This window comes from Tyto alba, unplaced genomic scaffold, assembly GCF_018691265.1.
Source record: "Tyto alba isolate M040663 unplaced genomic scaffold, T.alba_DEE_v4.0 Super-Scaffold_6, whole genome shotgun sequence".
In the NCBI taxonomy this organism is placed as follows: Eukaryota; Metazoa; Chordata; class Aves; order Strigiformes; family Tytonidae; genus Tyto; species Tyto alba.
Genome location: NW_024881327.1, coordinates 54,211,042 through 54,232,987, shown reverse-complemented (window position 1 = coordinate 54,232,987; position 21,946 = coordinate 54,211,042). Strand labels below are relative to the sequence as shown.

General features: G+C 53.2%; 1 protein-coding gene across 5 annotated transcripts in view; it reads right to left on the bottom strand.

Annotated features, from left to right (window-relative positions):
* Nucleotides 1-21,946, bottom strand: part of RAB11FIP5 (RAB11 family interacting protein 5) — a 41,825-nt gene that overhangs the window by 18,008 nt on the left and 1,871 nt on the right. For 4 of the 5 annotated variants that reach the window (XM_042807748.1, XM_042807750.1, XM_042807751.1 and 1 more), the window contains exons 2-3: nt 6,885-7,324; nt 4,787-5,525 (exon numbers count right to left, since the gene is read on the bottom strand). In XM_042807748.1, the coding sequence (XP_042663682.1) occupies nt 4,787-5,525; nt 6,885-7,324 (1,179 nt within the window). Of the gene's footprint in view, nt 1-4,786; nt 5,526-6,884; nt 7,325-12,953; nt 13,221-21,946 lie in introns of those variants that run through there. The other variant, XM_042807749.1, reaches the window with a different exon arrangement.

Below are 21,946 nucleotides of genomic sequence, written 5' to 3'. Positions count from 1 at the left end.
AACTGCTAACCCCAATACCCGCTTTCAGGGGTGAGAGTGGGGCTGTGCTTTACCTGGACAGCTACAAAGCAGGTTTGTCTCACCAGGGCTGAGGTGGTGCCAGTTAGGATCCGACTCCCCGTCCTGCTTCGTGTCCATTCCCCTGGAAACGCAGGTTCGGCAGGCAAAACGAAGGCAGAGGCATTTTCAGAGCCATTTTTCACCCTTGCAGGCTCCCCACACCCCTTGGGCCAGAGGGAAAACATCCCTGATCCATCCCTGATCGTTTTTATCCTGCGAGTGATCCAACGCAGACGCGCAGCTCTGAGGTGTGACCCTGACAGCTCCCGCGACGGACTCGTCCGCGCCATCGCCGTTACCCGTGACGCCCTGGCTCTCACGCCGCCGGCGCTCCTCTTCATCAAACTCTGCAGCTTCCCGGGTTCTGCACTCCCAAGCCCCTGCTCCTGGTGCTTTGGAGGGGGGCTGTCACACCCATCGGTGTTCAATCCCACCGACGAACTCACCTGGTCCGCCTGCCGCCGCTCCCCGCCCTTGCCAGCCTGTCCGAGGACTGTGCTCCAATCGTTCAACACCTTCTTCCCATTTCCAGCATTGAGGAAATGTACTTTTTAGGAGTACGTGATGAAGAGTAAGGAATTCAAGTCAATATTTCACCTCACTGCTGGTTATAAGGGTATGGACTATGGAAAGAGGAGGGACAACCAAGGTGGGGAGTGATTTTACATTTTCCCCCCCTCATGAAAGCAGCAACAGAGGGAAGGGATTTTAACCTGCAAACTAATGAAATTATTTTTACAACAGAGCACAATTTCTCTTTTTTCCTATTGCCAAGCATGAGAGGCAGCCTCATTTTCTAATCCCAATTCATGCTGCAGGAAGCAGGACCTGTGGAGCTCTGATAACACTGTAGGAAACCCTGAAAATAGTTAAACCAATTGTTTTAGCCCCAGGCCTTGCCTCAAATAAACCTGCTGAGCTTCTTCCTTACATACAACCCTTGACCACACAACCTTCAAAAACAACAAACCCAAAACAGTCTTTTATTCAGGTTTCCAAAGAGCAAACACTATCTTCCTACTGTTTCCATTCAAGCCAGTATCAAAGCCCGGTGGGCGCCATGGATTAGCAAAGCCGGGGCTGAAAAGCACAGCCTTTGGGACCTGCTTCCCCATCAAGAGTCAGCGAACAAACATGATTAAATGAGGGCTGAAGGCAGAAATGTGCTGCCTCTCCCCGGGTAAGGCTACAGACAGGCTTGCAGCTCGCAGGGCAGCGCCAGCTCGCGTGCGTTTGCTGGTGGCTCAGCAAAAACCGCCCCTAACAGCTTTTTATAAAGCTGAAGTTAAAACCAGCTGAAATTCAGCAGCTTCCTTATTTTAGAAAGGGTGTGGTTTTGCAAGAGCAAGTGGTTAAAGCCAAGCTCTGCTAAACTTGTCTTAGCTACAGGCTAATTTAAACCTTAACTGTAAAGCTTTTTTTTTAATTACAAACCTTTTAACTAGCTTTTTGGTCTTGAAAAGGTAACTGCTTTTGATGCTTTCTCCCCATGTTCAGCTCTGGGTGAAATGTGACCTATCCATGGTGGGCAAAAAGGTGAGAAGACGCTGTTTGCTCAGCGAATAGGAGCCAAAAAGCCAAAGTTTCCAGAATCAGGAGAGCAGAAGGGAAAAAAAATCTTTTCTGCAGGTAAGTCCAAGACTTAAAACTGCTCGATTGAGAGCCTGGTTCTCTTTACAAAGCAAAGGTTAATCCATCTTCAGCTCTGGAATTTATACTGGTAACTGAATAGCTCCTCCAGATGCAGATGGCCATCCACAGAACACCCCCACAAAACAATTTTTCAATTGCACGCTTGAGAGATCATACGCGTTCGATTATCACAACACAGATGGCACCAGACCGTACGTTCGACCTGACACCACCAAGACCTAGGAGGCTCTTCAACAGCTTTGACTTGAATCAGTGGCATGGTCCACAAGGTCATTCAGCATAAGGAAGGAGAATAAAATCAGAAAAGTTAGAGTTCTGTATAATTGGAATAAGTAATGACATAGTAATTAATGGTCAGAAAAAATGAAGAGCCAGGGAAGCCAGACTAGAGACGGCCCGTCTCCCGGCGATGATGGAGAGGCCGTTTTTGCATCAAATGAGAGCAGTCACCATCTCCCGCCGCCCAGCCTGGGCCAGACACTAGGACAAATGCTTCTTGTAACGTTCCCCAAAGGTGCTCATCTGCCCCGGGCCCCAAAGCCCCAGATGCTGGGCTTCCCCCTCGCAGCCAGGCAGCTCTAGCACTTCACCATCCTCCACCGGAGACTTCCCCTAATGTCTACCTTAAACCTCCCCTGCTGCAGTTGAAGCTCATTACTTCCCATTTTCAAATTGCAAACTGCAATCAAAGCCCATTCAGATGCTTACAAACACCCCGAAAGGGACCCCTGTGAATTAGTTCCCTCCACCTCGTGCTGCTTCAAAGCAATTCCTATTTTGGGGAGCAAAAATTCCAGCTGAAGGAGCTGCTGTCGCATGGCTCATCCAAGTTTCTCCTTACAAGACAGCCGTCTGCGGACGGGGTCCTCAGCAAGGCGCAGCAAACAGACTCTAAGCAAAGCTTAGCTTGAAATTAAACTGTCACCACCAAAAGCAGATTAAAAAGACCGGAGTGAAAACCCTTTGGCTCACAGCGATTATCCACTGGGTCGGATGCTACAGGCGCTGGGGAGCCGACTGACAGCCCCATCAGACCTCCCTGCCTTGAAGAAACTGCTCCCTCGGAGGAGCGGGGCACGCACGGCTCACCCGTCGGGTTGTAACGCACGGCTCGCGTCCGCCTCCTCCCCAGAACTGCAAAGCAGGAGGAAATCGTGGGTTTCCCACCCGTTTACCGAGGGCAAGGCTCCCAGAGGTGCAGAGGGAATTTCCCATCCCATCCCATGTGAACGTCGGAGGGTCGTTGTGCTTCGCTGGCTGGCTGGGGCTGTTTGTGGAGTCACTGCCTGAATACAGTAGGATTTTTTTCATATGGTATCTTTTCTATTCTAGGACTTAAATGAAACAGCAAATTTATTATTGCAAAAAAAAAATAATAATAATAATCTTGAGCGGCAATATTCTGTCCTGGCTCAACCACAGCATTCAGAGACCAGAGTTCTTCAGTCTCATCCAGAAATAAACCTTGCACTGGGATGTGACAGCAAGTAACTACCAGCATTTCAAGTCCCCTGGAAATGGAAGACTCGTAGGTAGGAAAGCAGCCACAGCAGTCCCAGGACCTCACGTTTGTCCCTCGTGCTGCTGGAGCAGCTTGAGCACCGAGAGCCCAGCCCCCTCGCCTGGTCCTTCCCTTCCCCATCTCCTCCAGCCTTTGCTCCCCCATGAAAGGCTTCGGGGGAAAGAGCCCCGGGGCCCTGTGAGGTGGGATATTTGTGACTCGGGGGAGCTGCTCCCCGCCTGCCGCGGTGTCCCCAGCTCTGCCCGTGCCGCTGGGAGCACTGGCAGCGGGCAGGACCGAGCCTCACCAGTTCCTCCCATCCCCACACCAACAGCACACACTCCTCCGGAGGGACCGTGGGTGCCACGCAGCACAAGGACACGTGGCCTTCGGTCCTTGGGAAGGGGGGTGGCAGCACCTTTTTGCCTCCCGTTGGCTTTAAAGACCACTGCGAGCACGACATCTTCTTGTGGGGTGAGGAAGACTTTTGGGGCGGCCCCTGTTCTGAAGCCACACAGAGCGATGTGCTCCCCCCCCCACCCCTCACATCTGAGCAGCACTTTCAAAGCAGTTTAACCCATGTGGGAATGCGGTTAGGCTGAATAAACCATGAGTGCCCTCCTCATTAACAGAGGCTTAGACTGAATTAAAATCCTTCTGCTTAATAAATTAGGTTAAAGTCAGCCCAGATTAGAAAATCCCCATAATAAATCAACCCTGTAGATTCAACCACCTCTCGACTGCTAGTTATTTTCTCTGGCTGCTTTTAACCCCGTTTTCTCCCTCTCACTGAGCAATGAGAACACCGTACAGGGCTCTCGGTCCACCTCTGGACCCCCAGCTCAGCTGCCAGATGGACGTGGGTAACGCACCATCGCCATGAAGCCGGCACAGAAAGAGCACAAACACCACGTTTTGTGTGCCACAAATGCAGTGCTGAGGGCTCTGAGGGATGAATCATCACACAAAGCAAGGACAATTAGAGATTCATAATTGGGAGAAGGGAAGGCTGGGGTGGGATGGGAAGAGGAAAGCGCAGGGCTGGGATTAGTTACTTCAGAAATATTAATATCTCAAGTTACCAAAGTATTGAACCCCTAGGCCAGACCAGCGATGTAGAGGGGGTGGGTTAATAAAAAAAAATGTGATTACATGTCACTGTGTCCCACATCCTACACTGACTGCCAGGAAAGTCTTTTTTAGCTAGTTAAAGGATAATGATCCTTTACTTCGGGGCCACAGAAACACTTGGCATGACCACGCTGAGCCTCACTTCTGCAGAGGGAAAGGTCTCCCTCTCCATGAAGGGGATCCCTCCCTTCCACAACTGGGAACACGGCCCGGGAGGGCAAAGTTTTGTGGCAGAAGCCAGGGGGAGGATCCAGGAAAAAATCATCCTCCCTTCGAGACACTTAAAACCAAGGAAGCATTTCCCCCGCTATCATCTTGTCTGAGCAACGGGGACCGGTCCCTCCGCCGACGCTGGAGAGCGTTTACCAGCGCGGCCGCTGCAGACGGGAGGCTGGGGCAGCTGGTTAAGGGCCCAGACGTCAACGCACCCGTTTCACTGACCTGGGTTTCTGAGGGGACTCTTTGGGCTCCTTTGAACCGAACCAGCCGCTGGGTTTATTCCTCTCGTCTCCCCCCGCCGCTGCGTGGATGGACGAGCCGTGGGAGGGCCCCACTTTCTCCCCCTGGCCTTTGCTCCCCGCGTCGCTCTTGTTGCCCCCATGGTGGAAGAGGCCGCCCTTCGCTTTCTTGTCTTCCTTCCTCGTTTCCTCAGGTTGTTTGTCCTTCGTCGTCTCTGTGGAGAAGACCATGGGTGCTGCAGCTTGAGTCGGCTTGTTCTCTAAGCGACTGTTTTCTTCCATCTTGGCTCTGCCCAGATGATTACTGAGAGTGACGGCTTTCGTGGAGACCTTGAGCTCTTCCTGCAAGGCTAAGCTGGGAGGAGACGGGATGAACCTGGGCTCGTCTCTCTGCTGCGTCCTCTCAAAGTTGCTGACCCCCCAAGGCACCTCGTGGGAGTCGGGATGGAGGGGGGTGAAGCTGAAGCCTTCCTCCGACCGTCTGGGGACACTGGGCATGGACAGCGGTGCAGAGCTCTGCGGGACAGGCGCCGGGCTCTTTGGTGCAGGCTCATCGCTGTAAACGTGGCTCCCGTTGATGCAGAGGGAAGACCGGGACACGGGATCGTTCTTTGGCTTCAGGCTTTGGATTGCTTTGGGCTCCAGGACCGGGCTGACCTGGGAGACATCGTCACTGAATGCTCTCTTGTGGGTCAGCTTTGGAGATGGCAAGTAGTCTTTCACTGGGGGGGAGGGAAATAAAACACAAAACAGAGGTGAGGATGTCTGAGTAACAGGCACAGCTACAATAAGCATTGTTATCTTCTACTTGCAAACACTAAAGAGATCCGTGACCTGGCTTTCTCCCTCCCAGGCTCTACCGGATTATAATTAAATTACTAGAAATGCAAAGCACGGGTCACAAGTATGTGGCTATACAGGCTATACGATACTCTCCCCAAGCACATCACCTCCCACTGCAGGATCCAGAGGGGAGGCTCTGTAAGATGACAAGCGCCTTGTCTGAAAGGATCTGAAATCGGTAATAAATGCAAAAAAAACTAGCCATGAAGCTACTTAAAGGGCTTACGCTTCCAGGTGATTTAAGATTTTGCACTGAACAACAGATGATGAGCTTCTGAGCTCCGCTCCCGCCAGGCCGGGCTGCTGCTTTGTGTGATATAAGCCAGGAGGGTCCAGCGCCTGCTTCTCCCTCCCGCTGCCTGACCCTGCGGCTATTGCTAACGCTCAGCAGATTTTTGGGGTGGAGAGCCCGGTTGAGAAGGACTGCCTGGACTTCATGGGACACGCAGCTCTCCCCCTCCTAGACAGAGATGCCACCTCCTCCGTGACGACACGAGGATGACGGGGCCCAGACCGGCGCCTCCGCTCGCTCTCCGGCCGCGCACGGGAATGTCACCCAGCAGAAACCGAGAGGCATCACGCTGGCGGCTTCAGCAGCACAGTGAGAAGCAACACATACCCAGCTACTCCCACCCAATACGGGAATTTGCTGTCTCCAGCCAATTAAACCATTTAATTATATATTTTGTTTTCAAGGGACGGCAAGAATTAATTCACTACAAGGACCTTTTTTGTTTGCAAATCGCCGCTCTCCGAGCGCCAAGAGCTCAGATTGCTTTAATCACCAGGGCCCGGACACTGTTTGAGCTTTGCCTCCGAGCCCACGGCAGACAGCCGGGCAGCAGCAACGTGCTCTGCAGCCCCCAGCTCTCTCCCAGGGGTTTATTGCTGCGAGTCGGTGTTAGCAACTTGCTTTTAGGGGGCGGAAAAAAAGGTGTTAGAGAGCCCCGGTAGCCCGCAAGCTCGTGGTGCGCTGCAGGGAGGGCGTGCAGCGTCAGCCAGGCTGTTCACACACAGGCTCAGCACAAAAAGCAAAATCTTAGACGTCTCCCCTTGCTCTGGCAAGTAGGTTACTGCCAGCACACAGGTGGTCTCAGAGGGTTTGTGCAGGACGTTGGTTCTTAGGCAAGCAATTATTTAACAGATTTGCAGGAAAACCTCAACAGTCCCTTACAAAGGGGGAAAAAAAAAAAAAAGGGGGGGGGAGGTGTTTGGAATTAAAGCTGTTATCCTCTTACCAGAGCGCTCTGTGGACAGACTGCTGTGTCTGCTCGGGGATTTGGTTACCTCAGGAACATTTGTGGCCAAGCCCAGGCTGGCGGAAGAGATGGTACTGTCAGATCCCAGGGAGGTGTTGGATTGCGTCAGGGACGACTTGCGCAGCTTGTTCTTCAAGAAGAAGCCCTTGACTTTGGACTTCTTGCCCCCAGTGTCGTAGTCCTCCTCCATGTCGAGGGCGCCCATGCTGCTGGGGATGATGGCAGAGGCCGACTCCAAGTCGTATTTCTTCTTGCCTTTCACCTTGTCCTTCAGCTTGCCAAAGGGCGACCGCGGTTTGTCCTTCATGGACAGGTCGAACATGCTGGCCGTGAGGTTGTTGCGTGTAAATTGGATGCTCACCAGGATCTCGCCACGCTCCTTCTCCTTCTTCCCAGCCTTGGAGTGTAGCTTGTACCACCTGGAGCCAGAGAAGGGGAAAAAAAAAAAAAGAAAGGCCCCTCCGTCACTTCCAAGAGCCACAGGCCAGGAAGACCCTCGAGGAGAGGGAATGCTGGGTGGGTGCTAGCACAAGTGTCCCAAAAGTCACCTAAAACCTGAGTCAGGGACACACAAATGCCAAGCACGGAGGTGTCGCATGGGACCAGACCCCTCCCTGAACCGCAGCAGCTTTGTAAGAGCCATCTCCATCCCTGTGCTAATACTAAACACTGCCCTCCCAGTAAATAACCTGGCAAACACCGCCTCGGCGTCAGACACCGCTGTGCCTTTCAGAGGAAAGTTACCGGTGGCCAAATTTTTGTACGGTCAGTTGATACGTTGCTCTGAGCCCGTGTTTAAAAAAAGATGGTGCTTTGTGCTTGCGTTTTAAATATTCAGGATCCAGTGACTCAGAACAAATCCTTTCAAGTCAGAGACAGTACCGTAATGGCAAAGGCACTCAACAACATTCATTAAAATAACTTCGTGCCAGACCTCCCATGCCTCATCCTAAATAGAGATGCTGAAGTTTGCCTAGAAGTCTCCTTGCATCAAACATTTAGAAGATGTTGAATCCTCAGAGCTCTTCACAGGCAGGAAAAGCTACCACGCATCACCTACCCTATCCAACCCAACCCTGCCCTACTCAGGTTACTGGATTTTGGGGAAATATCAGCATTTCTGCAGCTGGCTGATGGCAGGCTTTAGCCTGCCATACAGTTTTGGGATCTGCGATGGCCTGATGTGGTGGTGGAGGATGCAGCACACCTATACATCAATCACCTTCCCCTTCTCCAAATCCCTCTGTTCTGCTGAAACGTCTGTAGAATTTGACGCAGCCAGAAGCCTGAGCTGAGGAGGGAAGAGGACTTTATTCCAACACCTCTTTTGGTCACCAAAGCCCAGCACCACACTGCTGGGGCTGGTGAGAGCTCCTGAAGGAGGTATCGGCCATATCCACCAGCACAAAAGCTTCACCTGACTCCACAGCAGGTTACTGGGGATGCTCCCCGCTGCCCTGCCCCAGATAAAAACCCATAACACCGATTTTTCTCCGTAGCTTTGCACACAGAGGTGGAAGGAACACGGGAAAAGCCTCCAAAACATTCACTGCACAAGGGGAAAAAAAAAACCTCCCAACCTCCAGTTAAGGCCCAAGCCTTCCACAGGGACTAGCCCGAGCACCAGCAGGGCCCGGAGCAACCCCTGGTATGTGATGGGAGAGGGGTGAGAGGACCCCAAAGCAAGAGGTGCCCAGAAGCACCTTCTAGTTCTCCATTTCACCACGGTACCACGTTCAGCCGGGGCAGCACAAAACACAGGCCGTGAGGGAACCGTTACTTCCCCAAAACCGCTGCCAACCCAGTGGCCCTTCGCTCCCTTCTCCTCCCGTGAGACGCCCCATCTTTCTGCCCCAGTTCCAGGCGTCTCACGGGATGAGCCCCGGCAGCTCTGATCCCTCCCAGATCAAAGTGTGAAAATTCGCCTTAACGAGGCAACAAGGAAATCAGACCCGATGTCTCTGTGACACGCTTCAGGGGCAAAACACAGAGCAACGGGAGGTGGGAGATATTTCTAGACCTGGGTTAATGATTTCCCAGAAAATAAAAATCCCAGCAGTGTTTTATATCCACTTGAAAAGTGAAGTCACTGAAAAGAGAAAAGAATAAAGTGAAAGAAAATATGAAGGGATGGAGATGGGTGTGACCACCCTGAAATCACCAGGGTGAGGAGAAATCTTGAATCTTGTCCTCCAGAAGTTTCTGAATTACTTCTGAGGAAGTTATTGCATCTTGGACAAAGGGAGGAGCTGGAAAGCCCACGGAGCCTACAGTGTACCTCAGGAATGGGGAACAAAACCCGTAATTCCCTGCTGGAATGCCTGGCTAAGTAATATGAGTCATAGCTGGAAGCACCCAGGTCCTTCACCACGTAATTCAGGCGCCACTGAGATGCAGGAGGGATAGTGCCTGGGGCTTTGCTGGGCAGAGACACGGGGTTAAATCTGCAGGGAACCTCATCCCTGTTCCTACCACTTGCTTATCCCACCCCCGAATGATGCCCACTGCAAAATTTTCAGTACCCAGGCTTCAAGCTTGGAAATATCCAGGTGTGCAAGAATAAAAATTTAAAAATTAAAAAAAAAAAAAAATATATATTTTTAAAGCAGCATTAACCCCTTACAGCGAGCCAGCAGCCACAAAGAGAGACCCCAAACAGGCTGATCTGCTGCCAGGGAGCAATTAGGGGAGCAGGAGCAGGTGAGTCCAGCAGACACTTCCCGTAGGAGCTGTGGGGAAAAGGCTGCTTGGACCAGGCTGTGGCTGCAGCACATCAAATACTACGTTGTTCAGTTTGATGCAAGACCTGGAAGAAATTCAAGAGGAAAGGGCTGCAGCAGCCTGCCAGCTGGGAGAGGAAAAACTAGGGGGCTGAATCATTTCACAGGAAAAAAAAAAAAAAATTAAAAAAAAAAAATATCTTGCAAGTAGATGTTTTTTTAGGTTTGTTTTTTTTTTTTTTTCCCCCCACAGGATGACATTGAGAGAAAATCTGGGTGGATTAACATAAGGAAAGGTATGAGCTTCTGAGGACGATGAGATCTAACAGCCCGTAAGATCTCAGCACTGGATCAGCTCACATGGATACGCTTTCAGCATTTCCCGTCCCATCACTTATAATGTTGATGTCATTAAAATTAATTCGGGTGCTCAGCGCCGCCGCCTTTGAAAGAACAAGCCTTAAAACCTGATCTGCTTCAAAAAGTGCCCGTTCAAGGAAAAACCTCTGCTTATGCTGGCTCTGGATTAAGGAGCTATTTTTGGTTCCCAAGACCTAATCAGCAGTCGGGACTACACCTCAAACAGGGAACAGAGCTATTTTTAGGCTGAGCTCTAAGTTTATGGCACAAGATGAGTGTTTGGGAAGATTAAGTTGTTCCATGTTGGCTTTTGCTTTTTTTTTTTATTAATCAGTTCCAGTGGAAACAGGAGGTACAAACACTGCCTCAGCCAGGATGCAACAGGAGAACGGGATTGGGGCAGGTTTCAAGTCCCAGTCCAGCTAAACACAAACTTTGGCAGCATTTTTTTTGTTATTAACCCCATCCCACACCCCTCGGTTTCCCACGTTTCTTCCACGAGCTGCCCTGAGGGGGGAGATGTGGGTGGGAAGGTTTCTGGATTGGGGTGACCCAAACCCAAGTCTCGGAGGGGGGACGTGACCTCATTCATGGGACTAGATGACACGCCTGGAAAAACAAACCAACTTCTGCCCATAACAAAACCTTTTCCAGATCTGAAATAGCAGCTGTGGGCTTCGCAGCTCAGGCTCAGACCAATTGTTCTGAATTTAACTGGGTTATATTAATCAGTCTGTGGAAGAGGTGCTGGCACTGAGGAGCATGGGGAGATTGAGAAAGCTGTGCCAAGCACGTCCAGCACCAGGGACCCAGGACTGCAAGGACCTGCTTCCTGGAGGTGTTTTGGAGACCTCTCTTCAGGAAGGTGCCACCAGCTTGGGCCCAGCTCCTCACTGCACAGGACATCCAGGACAAGCCACCCATCTCCAGCCACTGTCTCCCAGGGTGCTGTTCTTAGCAGGGTTTGGCAGGGTCACAGCCTGACACAGACTTTGCTAATTGAAAAAAAAAAAACATTAAATTAAACAGGCTGTCTCATCCCGGTGCTTCAGCTGGCGGTGAATGGGGAATAGGATTGCTCCTAGCTAAGGAGATGTGTTTGGTGCCCGAGTCTGTGCCCCTTTCCCTTGCTCCCTGCAACTGGAAACAGGTCTCCCCCTGAACACGGAGTGGAGGACAAAACCCGCTGCTTCCCACCCTTCTGCTCCGTGGAGAACTGCTCCTTTCCACCCGAGAGCTACTGCCCACCTCCACGGCAAGGCGACGCTTCTGCTGCGGCACCTCGGCCCTGGCTGCATGGAGACCCGAGCCTGCTCAGAGACATCTCCAACCCAACACATCCAGGGAACGCAGCTCCAGCCAGCCTGAAGATATGAGCTGCAGGTCCGGGCTATTAGCTTTTGCTAAAAAAAAAAAAAAAAAAAAAAAAAATCTATATTCTTCCCTCTGGTGTCCTACAGGTCAGTTCCTCTGTGCATCGAGTGCCTGCTTGCAGCACTGCACCGTGCTGGATGCGTGGCCCCCCCCAAAAGCAAAGGGCTTCTCCCAGCATCACCCCAGGACCTGCCGTCCACGGATGCCGCAACAGGGAAGAGGCAGGGGCACCCAGGCCCCGGGGATCTCTGCAGGGGGAAGGAAGCAGCAAACCACCCCAGCACCCAGGGACGGGAGAGGAAACCTCAAACAGAAAACTCCCCGCAGATGCCCTGGAAAGGGGAAGCTGCTGGAGGCCCCTGCGAGCTCTCGGGCAGCTCCTGGGAAGCGAGATGTGCGCGGGGGGTTTGCAAGCTCCCATCCCACTGTCCGAACGCTGCTCGCGAGGATTGATGTATGGCAGAGGGCTCCCCGGCCCCCCCTGCGTGGCTGTGCACGCTCATTTGGGTCACCGTGTTTAATCAGCACATCCAAAATGCCTCCAGACAGTTTCGGTAAAACCCTTTCCTGTGCAAAAGGCTCCTCTCTCCTCCCACTTGCCTCCACTGAGAGTCAAGGAGAACGGCGAGCCACACAGCACGGCTGCCAAAAGGCAGGTTTGGGAGGAAAGGCAGAAAGCACCCGGCATCTATTTTTACATTTGCTGTTGCCAGGATCGATTGGAGGAGCGAGAGAGGCACGGAGAGCAGAACACAAAGCGCTGCTGTATCACCCGGCCCCCAAAAAACACGTGTTTTCCTTCATCCTCGAGCAGCATCCCATACCGGAAAGCCAGCTAGTGCTGAGCAAAGGGAAAAAACACCCTGCCATGGAAACAAGAGCATAGGAGCTGTTTGTTAAGAAGGGAAAGCAATCCCACGGAGGATGCTGACAGGATGGATTTGCTCGGGGTCAGCGCCTGGTTCGCACTGTCCCCCCTCCTCTGCTTTTTGTCCTCTGCTGGGCTGCAGGGGACCATTTAAAGGGGGGCACGGGGAGCCCCCGCTCCTACAAACCTTGCGTTGGGTATCTGAGCTACAGCGGGAAAATGCCTGGGCAGTTTTTTTCTCCCTGTCAATGAAAAAACTTGTTTGGGTTTATGAGATGCATGGGCTGCCCCAGCACTTCCCAGGATGGGAAGACAAGCTGCTGGGATGACCAGGAGGACACAGAGCCAACCCTTAACAGAAAGGCAGTGCTGACCATGATCCGAAGCTTGTCCCTGCCACATCCCCCCTCCTGATCAAGCAACTCCTTCGGCACAAAAACAAGCACAAAGCCAAAGCCCCCATCCTGTCAGCACCTTCATGGGTCAGCATCCTGAAGCCCTGGGGTGATCCAAGCTCATTTCATTGCTTCGGGATTCCTACAGTCACTACCTCCCTTAGTTTCAGGGAGGATGTGGGTCCTTCCAAAAATAACGTGGGTCCTTCCAAGAAGGACCACCTTTGCTCTCCCACAGCTCCAGTTAGGGTCCCCAAGAGACCCCCATCCACCCTTCAGCTCAGCTGGACCTACCTCACCCCAACAGACCTGTCCAACACACCCTGGGTACCTTCAGCAATGGCTCTCCAGTTTCACTCTCGGAGTGGTCCCAGTGCTTTCCTAGCAGTGAGTTCGAGAGAGAGCTTCCTGGAGTGGTTAAATCCCTTAGTGACTCGCGGTGTTCATGGATGCACACGGGGAAGGACGCACAGCTGAAACCTTTTTAGTGCTTCAGCCATCAGGTGCTTCCCAAAAAGCCTCCTAAAACCACTCAGAGTTGTCAGGGAGGTGGAGGTTCTCCTCAAACCAAGCAGAAAAACGCTCCTGGCCCCACACAACCCAGCCACCCGAGCTGCAGCACGGAGCAAGAGAGCGCCCAACGCAGAGCCAGTGCCTCTTCCCTGACCGCACCAGCCTCTCATTTATTGCTGATTCATCCCCGCAACAAGGTCAGCCTAGCTTATGAGAAGAGCCCCAAGTCTTTAATTAAAGGCCATTCAGGCCCCTACAGTGACACAGAAGGACAGAGCACAGAAAAGACAAGCCAGGGAGAACACAGATGTTGGCAGAAGGGGCACCTCTCCTCCTAGCATGCCCCCTCGATGGGCACGGCGCGGGTGGCAAAGAGGCATTTCGGTGAGACAAGAGCCGAAGCAGCCCTGCGGAAACACGCACTTCACATCCCGTCAGGAGGAAGCTCACCTACCCGAGAAGGGAAGCGTGGGGTGGAAAACAACCCAACCCTGGGGAGTTTTGTGCTTTTTGTCTGGCTTTGTGTTTTTTGACGCAGCTTCCCCCGCCGGTGCAGGGAAGCTTTTCTGCAGCGTAGGTTCGTTTTCATGTTGGTTTTGGATGGCCTATTTTGCAAGGTGATCCCTGTAGGCTGCTAAAAGCACAGATGGAAAATAAACACAAGGCTGATTCCCCCACGAATGGGGAAGAAACGACTTGAGTGGCTGAGGTGGGAAGAAGTTCATCTCTCCAAACGTTCCTCTGAGAAGTGCTCAAAACCAGACTTAGGCAAACCAACCCCCCACAGCTCGTTAGATAATTCAGCTCACTGCTAACGAAGTAACTCAACCCTGCTCCTCTAATGGGTTCCAGCTTTGACGCGATTAACTCAGCTGCTCAAGAGAGTTCTGGCTAAAGGGGATGTCAGAAACAGAGAGCAGGAGCTGTGGGCAGTGAAGGGTGCAAGAGGCTGGAGCGACAGACACAGCGCTGGTGCTCCAAGTGATGGGTTACTGCAGCTGATGTGGGAGCACAGGACAACTGGGAACCAGCATGAGAAAATCCACCACCAACCCGCACCCAGGCCAGGAGAGAGAAGCCATCCGTGCTCTGCATTATCTGTGCACTGCTGAAGGGCTTTGTCCCCCAACTGACAGGCCAGGAACAGAGCTGTTGTCACTCCAGTGGGTCTCGATGGCAAGGAACAGGCTGCAAACTTGCAAGGCATGATGAAATCCAGGAAAAAAAAGAAAAAAACACAAAAAACACCAACCAAATAAAACCAGCCCTGCTTGTGTCCACAGCTCACTGGCAAGTCTGGTGCAACACCCAGGCTGTGCTACGGAGCTGGTGCTCCAGGCACGTATCCTGCAGCACCTCAGTGCTCCATGCACAGGGTCCATCCTGTTAAGGTCCTGAGCACCCTCACTCCTGCATCCCAGCCGGAACGGTGCCCCACAGGACGCTGCTGCCTGGCACCTCCCCTTGGTGATGGGGGGAGTGGGGTGACCCAGACCTGCAGAGCCCCCAGACAGGCTGTTTTCTTGACCCTGGAGACAGAGGATGGCTGCCCAGCCACCCCAGTGCCCCCAAAATCTGCCCCTACTGCCTCCATGCTGTGTGACAACATGGAAAGGGATGGTTTCGGGAGCAGGGTAGACACCAGGGACAGAGAAGAGTTATCAACCACCAGGACAGTGCTGACATGACAGCAAGGGCAGGTAACTTCACCACAAATCAATTTAGGCTAAGAAGATCAGAGGCTTTCCCCTCTCTAGCGCAGGATGGGCAGGGAGGAAGAAGAAGATTTAAGGAGATGTAAAATGGAGCATGAAACATTTATGAATGAAGAAGAGATAGTAATAGCAGGAGACAGAAAGTGATCTCTTCAGCTATATTTATCCGCTCATGCTCCAGAGCGCCAAGGTTTGCACCCTCCAAGTCATGAACACGCCAATAAACCACATTTGTGGTCACCAAGTGACCCGAGCTGCCAGGCCAGCGCTGCTCGGGCACAGCAAGGCAAGGGGACGAGACCCCTGTGCGAGGACAGGAGAGGAGGCAGCGCTGCCCATCTGCTGACCCGGAAACCAAGGGCACAAAGAGAAGTTAAAAAAAAAACGAGCCCTGAGCTGACTTTGTGGGATTGCAAAGCACAAGTGACACTGAGGAGCTGCTCCACAGGTTCCCCCCGTCCACTTTGCTCCTGGGGAGCTACTTAACGTGCACGGGATGGGCAGGAGAAACACGTTTTTGCTGTAAATCCATTTCCAAATGGGAAGAGCACCACGGCAGGGCTTGCGTGGAGAACCTAGTACCTAGAAGCAACGCGAGGCTTGGGAACGCAGCGCTTGTCCTCCGGAGGGGAAACCAACCCCACAGGCTTCACACAGCTTAAAATACCAGCTACACCCGCCTCGGCAACAGGTCACACACTGATGGTTCATTCATCGCATCAACAGAGGCTGCAACCCGCTCTCAGGCGTGAGTCACGCACATGAAAAAGGGGGGAAAAAGGAACAAATCTTAAACCCTGGAGCAGGTTGCTCTATTACAGCTTTACCCCCGGCCGACTTGCCAGCAAAGAGACCCATGTGCTGGGGAGGCAGTGCGATGCTGCTCCAGGAACGGGGCTCCCAAAACCCAAGTCCAGGCTGGAAAGGCTGTCCAGATGGAAATCCAAACCCAGCGGCCCCAGCCAACCTTCTAACAAAGAAAGCAAATTCCCATGGCAGCTACTTGCACACTTTTGTCGAGCACAGGCTCCGACAAGCCCTGGGGCAGGAAGAGAGGTGGCAACAAAGGTTTAAAAGCCATTTTCATTCGACAGATCGATGCAAGGTCTTTAATTTTTGGACTCCAATTGTCAAGAAAGCCCCGTGCAGCAGCCATGAGGAAGCAGCCACCCATGCCAGCACACCTGCAATGGAGCAGCATCTGGAGCAAGAGGACTTCAACAGGAGAGACGAGGCCAGAGCACCCGGAGCCCGTTTTCCCTTCATGTGGACACCTACATAAGGACAGTCACGAGCCAGCCACAGCAGACGGGCAGAATTACCCAGTCTAGACTCTTTCTTGGCAGCAGCCACAGCACAGACATGCTCTCCACCCCAATGAATGCTCTCCCTCCGGTGACAGTGACAAAAAAAGGGGGTGTATCCAGCAGACCCCCGAGACTTGGGACACATTGCTTCAAGGGATCATGCTGCTGGGGAGCAGCTTAGAGCACCTGCAGATGCTTTCCTTCAGGGCAATCGAGCAGATTCCCCCCAGAACTCCTCTCTTGTTGCAGGTGCTGCCTTTGAGCCATCCAGCTGACAACACGGCCCCTTGCAGGGTAAGAGGAGTGGAGAGCAGAGCCCATCCTGCCTTTCTAGTCACTGGAGAAGAAGGACTGGCGAGAAACATGTTGGCAGACCCCACTGGGAAGGGAGGGAGTCACCTTGGAAAGACAAATCGAAGTGGTGAGGTTCCTGAAGCACGGCATGAGCACTAGATGAGCTCGGCACATGCAATAGCATCAGCTCCACCCACACCTGGAGCTTTGTACCAACAGGTTCAAGGCATTTTCTGAGCTGGCTGTGGGATTTTCTGCAGCTGCTAAGGGAAAAAGACAGCTGGAGGCAGTTAGGGCTCTGAAGATTAGCATGAAACAGAGAAAGAAGCCCAAATCTGCAGAATTTTGGTTTTTAAGATGATGGAGGGTGATAGGCCGGCGCTCTCAGACACCAACAGTCCAAACCCACCAGGCCAGACTTGGAAAGCTGGGATCAAACTGTTCAAATATTTAAAAAAAAAAAAAAAAAAAAAAAGCAGAGCCTTTCTGGAGCAGAACAGAGCAAGGGCCTTAAGCGAGCATTAGCAACTGGGTGCAAGTGGGGTTAACTGGACAAGTAGAAGCAAAATTAAGCCCTGGTATCATTTTGTAAGCAGCATCACCGCACTGCAGCACCTTGGCACTCTCCCCTGGGCTCCCAGCTAGGGGCAAATGCTTGCCCGGGACAAGCTGGCCGCCAAGGACCCTATCCCAAGGCCTGGCTGCCTCCCGCCCAGCCTCTCCTCCGGCAGCGCAGAGAGCATCTCAATCCGATTTTTGGCAGGACTAACCCTTTCCTCCCGCTGCTCAGCAGCGTTTTGACACAGCAGGGCGTTTCCTGGCTCGGCTGAAGACGCAACAACCCCTCAGAGCTGCCTTTCCAGCCCCAAAACAAGGATTTTGTCACAGCTGCTGTTCTCAGCCACCCTAAAGACCTTCACAAGCTCTACCAGGCACCTCTGATCAGAGTCCCCAGGGAACAGGGCTCTTTGCCCACGTATTAAAACTTTCCATCCCAAAACTATCACGGAGCTGCTATTCCCTCTCTGCCCTGCTGCAAGGTCTCTGCCTCTCCTAGGCTTAAGGACAGACGTGTGGAGGACACGGCTGCAGTAATTTGGCCTCGGCTCATGCCTGATAGGGAGCAGAAAGTGAGCTCTGACCCTGGGTGTGAAAATCCTCGGAGATGCAGCCAGGAGCCAAGGCCACGGGGGGAACGGCGACGAGCACAAACCACCGCATCCGAGGGAGACGCCACAGCCAAGAGCCCGCAGGCCACAGCGCGTGCTCTGCTGCTAATGATCCCCACTGATTTTAATTTAACAAGGGAGGGCGACGGCCACAAGCATGCCGTGGGCTGACGGCGGTCCAGAGATAACAGGTTGGCGGAGGAGATGAGAGCGGGTCCGTGCGTGGGGGAAACACAAGGACAGTGCCACGGAAAGCATGTTACTCATCTGCTCTTGCCACAGCAGGGAGGGGACACGATGGGTACAACCAGCAAGGGGAAAGGAAAAGAGCCCAGTGTGGGGCTTAGCTCGGAAAGGACCAAGAGACAGCCAGGGAGCCCTGGCAGGGATTCAGGGACCATCCCTTGGCCCCGAGGGTGCTTCTCGCCCCGCCGAGGTCCCACCACTGCTTTGCTGCTGAGCAGATGGCAGCACACATCGTCGGGCAACGCTGTGACCTTCCGGAGGGTTTCTCAGCCGCCCTGGGGCCAAAACAAATTCAGAGAAATGCCCCTCTGAGCCACCTCCATTCCAGCCCGTTCCTTCCCCCCACCCCAGCCATGCTGTTTCTCCCTCCCCATGCCAAGCCACTCAGCTGCAAGCAGCAATGGGACTGACCAGCTCCTTCTCCAACCAGCTCTGCCAAACGTCTTGGCCTGATTCCACGACACCTTCCCCCCCACGAGCCCAAAGAAATCCCTATCCCTTTTGCACTGAGCCTTACCCCAGAACTGAGCTCCATCAAGACATGGAGAAGACCCAGCAGCCTCAAGGACTTCAGCTGGAAAAGTTTAGCACCCAGAGGAAAGGTTTTGTACCCCAAGTAGCTTCTTTGCTGATGGAGAGCAAGGAAAGCGTCTCATTCCTGCTGCCAGGGTGGAGATGCTGCGGCTTCCTGGGTGAAGGGCTGCACACAAGCCCCGACCCCTCCAAGCAACCAGCCTCTCCACAGCTGGGGAGGGCCAGGAACAAATAAAGGGAGGGCTTTGGGGAATTTGGAGCTGGGCTAATTCTGCACAGGTAACAACTCCGCAAGACAGGTTCCCCGTCACAGAGACACCGAAGGCCACTTGCTGCTGTTGCTCCCCGTCCGAGGCAGCAGCCAGCAAGCAACTGCAAGTCACTGCAGGAAAACACCAGAGCCAGGAACCACAAGTCCTCTGCTACACTTACTGTCCCCTTACCCACAGGATCCCAGGGCTGCAAAGTCACAAATTTTGCTCTCCAAAGACCGAGCTCCAGCAGCCCGGTGTTAGCACAGCCAGCAGAGCTTCACCCTGGAAGGCTCACGACTTTAACCCTTCTCCTTTGCCATGGTGCTGTGAGGTCTTAGGGAAAGACAATAAATGAAAATGGTATTTCAAAGGGGTAGAAAGCAGGTGATGATGATTAAGGTTTTTCTTTGCCCAGCCTAGGAAACTCCAGGTGCCCACCGTCCCTCCCCATCATCAGCCTCACAGCCCACAGAGTAAAATCAAGGCTGTTTCAGGCCCCCCTTGCAGTGAGATCCGAGGTCCAACCCCGCAGCATTATTGTGCGTGTCCTGTCCTCCCTGCCACGCCACCCACCCAACAGACCACGTTGGCCAAGGGGAAAACACAGCCTGACGCATGTCAGAGCGAAGCTCTCGTCTCGCCGGAGGCATTTCCACCCTCCCCAGCCGCTGTGTTGACGGGGATGGACGTGGAGGTAAGGCTCTCCAGCTTGCTGCCGTGCCGCAGAGAAGGCAGGATAAGCCCCCACAGGGGACTGCAACGGCATTTCCTGGATGTCAGGAAGCAGAAGTGATAGCTGCCTCGCCAGTGCAGAAAAAGCCCTTTTCTGCTGGGCTGCACCCTCGTTTCAGAGGGACTGGCCACCCTGCTGCTGCTTCCCCACCGAACCACTACATCTCCCTGCATGCCTGTGTCGAGCTGGCAAACCATCACGGTCAGACATGATGGTGGTCACCGTGCCAGTATGCAAGCATTTTATTGCACGGTCTCATCCTGCTGGGCTTTGGGCTTCCAAAAAGTGAGGCGGGACAGAGAGCTGCAGGGACCAGGTCACAGCAGGGAGAGGTGAAGACCAGGAGCATCCTGCCCAGGCAAGGCCACGGCACAAGGGATTTTTGGATGCAGAAAGGTAACGCGTCCAGAGATGCACATCAGGCTCATCAGGGCAGTAAAAGGCATGGGTGAAAAATAAAAGCACTACACAGCTCGAGTGGAAAGGGAGAAATGATGCTCGGCACTGTTGCTTTGCTTCCCAACCTCAAGCCTTGGGGCTGGCTGAGCGTGGGACAAGCCTTGGGATGCCCAAAAAGGCCATGAGAGCTCTCATACTGCTCTTGTGCAATTTCAAGAGTTTATTTTCTCCCGGGCAAAACACTGAAATGACTGAGACATTCGGATGAACAAGGCAGCTCATAAACACCCCCGGATGCCGGCTGACGGCTTGTTCCTAGAGAAGAGTCCAAGTTTGACAGAACTTTTTCCATTGAGCTGAAAACAAGTATAAAAATCAAAGCTGGTACGGTTTCCGTGCAACAAAAATCAGCACGAAATTGAGAGCAAGGTCAACATGCAGACAATCAAGGCCTTTTTCTTTTTTAAGCAGGATCCCATTCCAACTGGCAGTAATTTTATGCCCAGGAGCGTGGACCACAGATGGGGTCCTAAAAAACGGCGTATGGCAGAGGCTCAACTCATACATCCCTTGCATGAGGGACAACGGTTATCTCCACTGCACAGGCTTGGGTGCGCTCTGTGGTGCAGTCCCAGAGGCGGGGAGCCCGTATTTGTTTTGCTCTTTTTTAATGCAGGACTAAAATTTCCTCCTGAACAAAGTTGTTTGCAATGGGGCCGAACCAGGCGTCAGAAGTTGGTTGGAAGCTCGGGCAGCTCGCAGAGCCAAACCCCCGGGGGCTCCCCCCCAAACCCTTCTCCCGCCCGGCTGGACAAGCTCCAGCACTCGGGACTCCCCTCCAAAAAAAAAAAAAAAAAAAAAAAAAAAAAAGGAGTGCAGCCCCTTCCACTCTGCAAATCTGCCACCCATCCTTGAGACACCTTCCAGCCCAGGGGTACAAGCAAACAGACGCTCGGGGTGCAGGGTGAGAGCTCTCCGCCACGTTTTCTGTGCTCACTTCCATCATCAGGGAGCACGGGTGAAGATAAAGAGCTTTAAAAGCTCTTGCGATCCTGAACGGTGCAAAGGGAAGTTAATTTTCCTTATGTAAGCGAAACTACAGGAAGGGAGGGAAGGAGACAGCAAAAACTCGGGGGATCTGCTGCCTTACAGCCCAGATCCCCTCCTTGGGCTGCACTAACGGTACTGCCGGGGAGACCGGCAGCCGCGCTGGACGTTGCACCCGTGGGATTAACAGCCCCTGACGCCGAGACCTTTGAGACGAGACCACAGGTTGAGCCTCCCGAAGCCTTTGCAGGACTGTCACAAGGCCCCCCCGCTTTGCACAACTTTGTAAACTTTCTGTAAACTTCTGCTAACGGGAGCGTGGCTTTCCTCGAGCCACGGCTCCTACCCCGGCTCCCGGCTCACTACCCAAACCGCAAAAAGGACGGAAAGTTATTTCACATCCTCCTGTGCCAAAACAACACGTCTCTCCCGGCGCGCCCGAAAAGCCGTGGATCGCCTGGCTCGCTCTGAAGTCTGAGCATGATGCTGGTTTGAATTAGGCCTGAAGAATTCAGACCCAGCTCCTCCAACGCCGCCCATTCTCCGGGCAGCGCTAATAAAAGCAAAATAAACGCCGGGAGGGGGGCAAAACACTCAGACACTAACTCCGGGGTTAGTCACTTTTCCTCTGTGCCCACGCTGCCATTTTAGGGCATGCAGGAGTCTCCTCGGGCTGCAGATGCAAACACGACACATTTCTCCACAGGAAAAGTTTTTTCTGACCCCTTTTCACGCTAATCCCGCTCTCCACAACCCAGGCTGAGCCGCCTGCCAAGCCCCGGCGGTCCCTCCGCCGCCCCCCGGGGCTGTGCCCTGGGTGGGAGGAAGAATCATCTCCAAGCCCCCAGACAAATTCCTGGGGTCCGGGAAGCCGGCGAGCAGCGGGGACGCTCCCGGAGGCGCACAGCCAGGTCTGCTCAAAAAACTTCTTCCCTAAAGGAATTTCATCCGTATTCCTGTTTTTCTCTGCCTGGCAAAGGCTAGAAAGGATTATTGTTGTTTTAATAATGGGGGAAGGAGGAAGAACAGCAAACCCCCCACACGCAGCGATTTATGCTGGAGGCGACGCAGGGCTGGCGTTCAGTCCCCTGAAGTGGGGGGACCCTCTTGCAG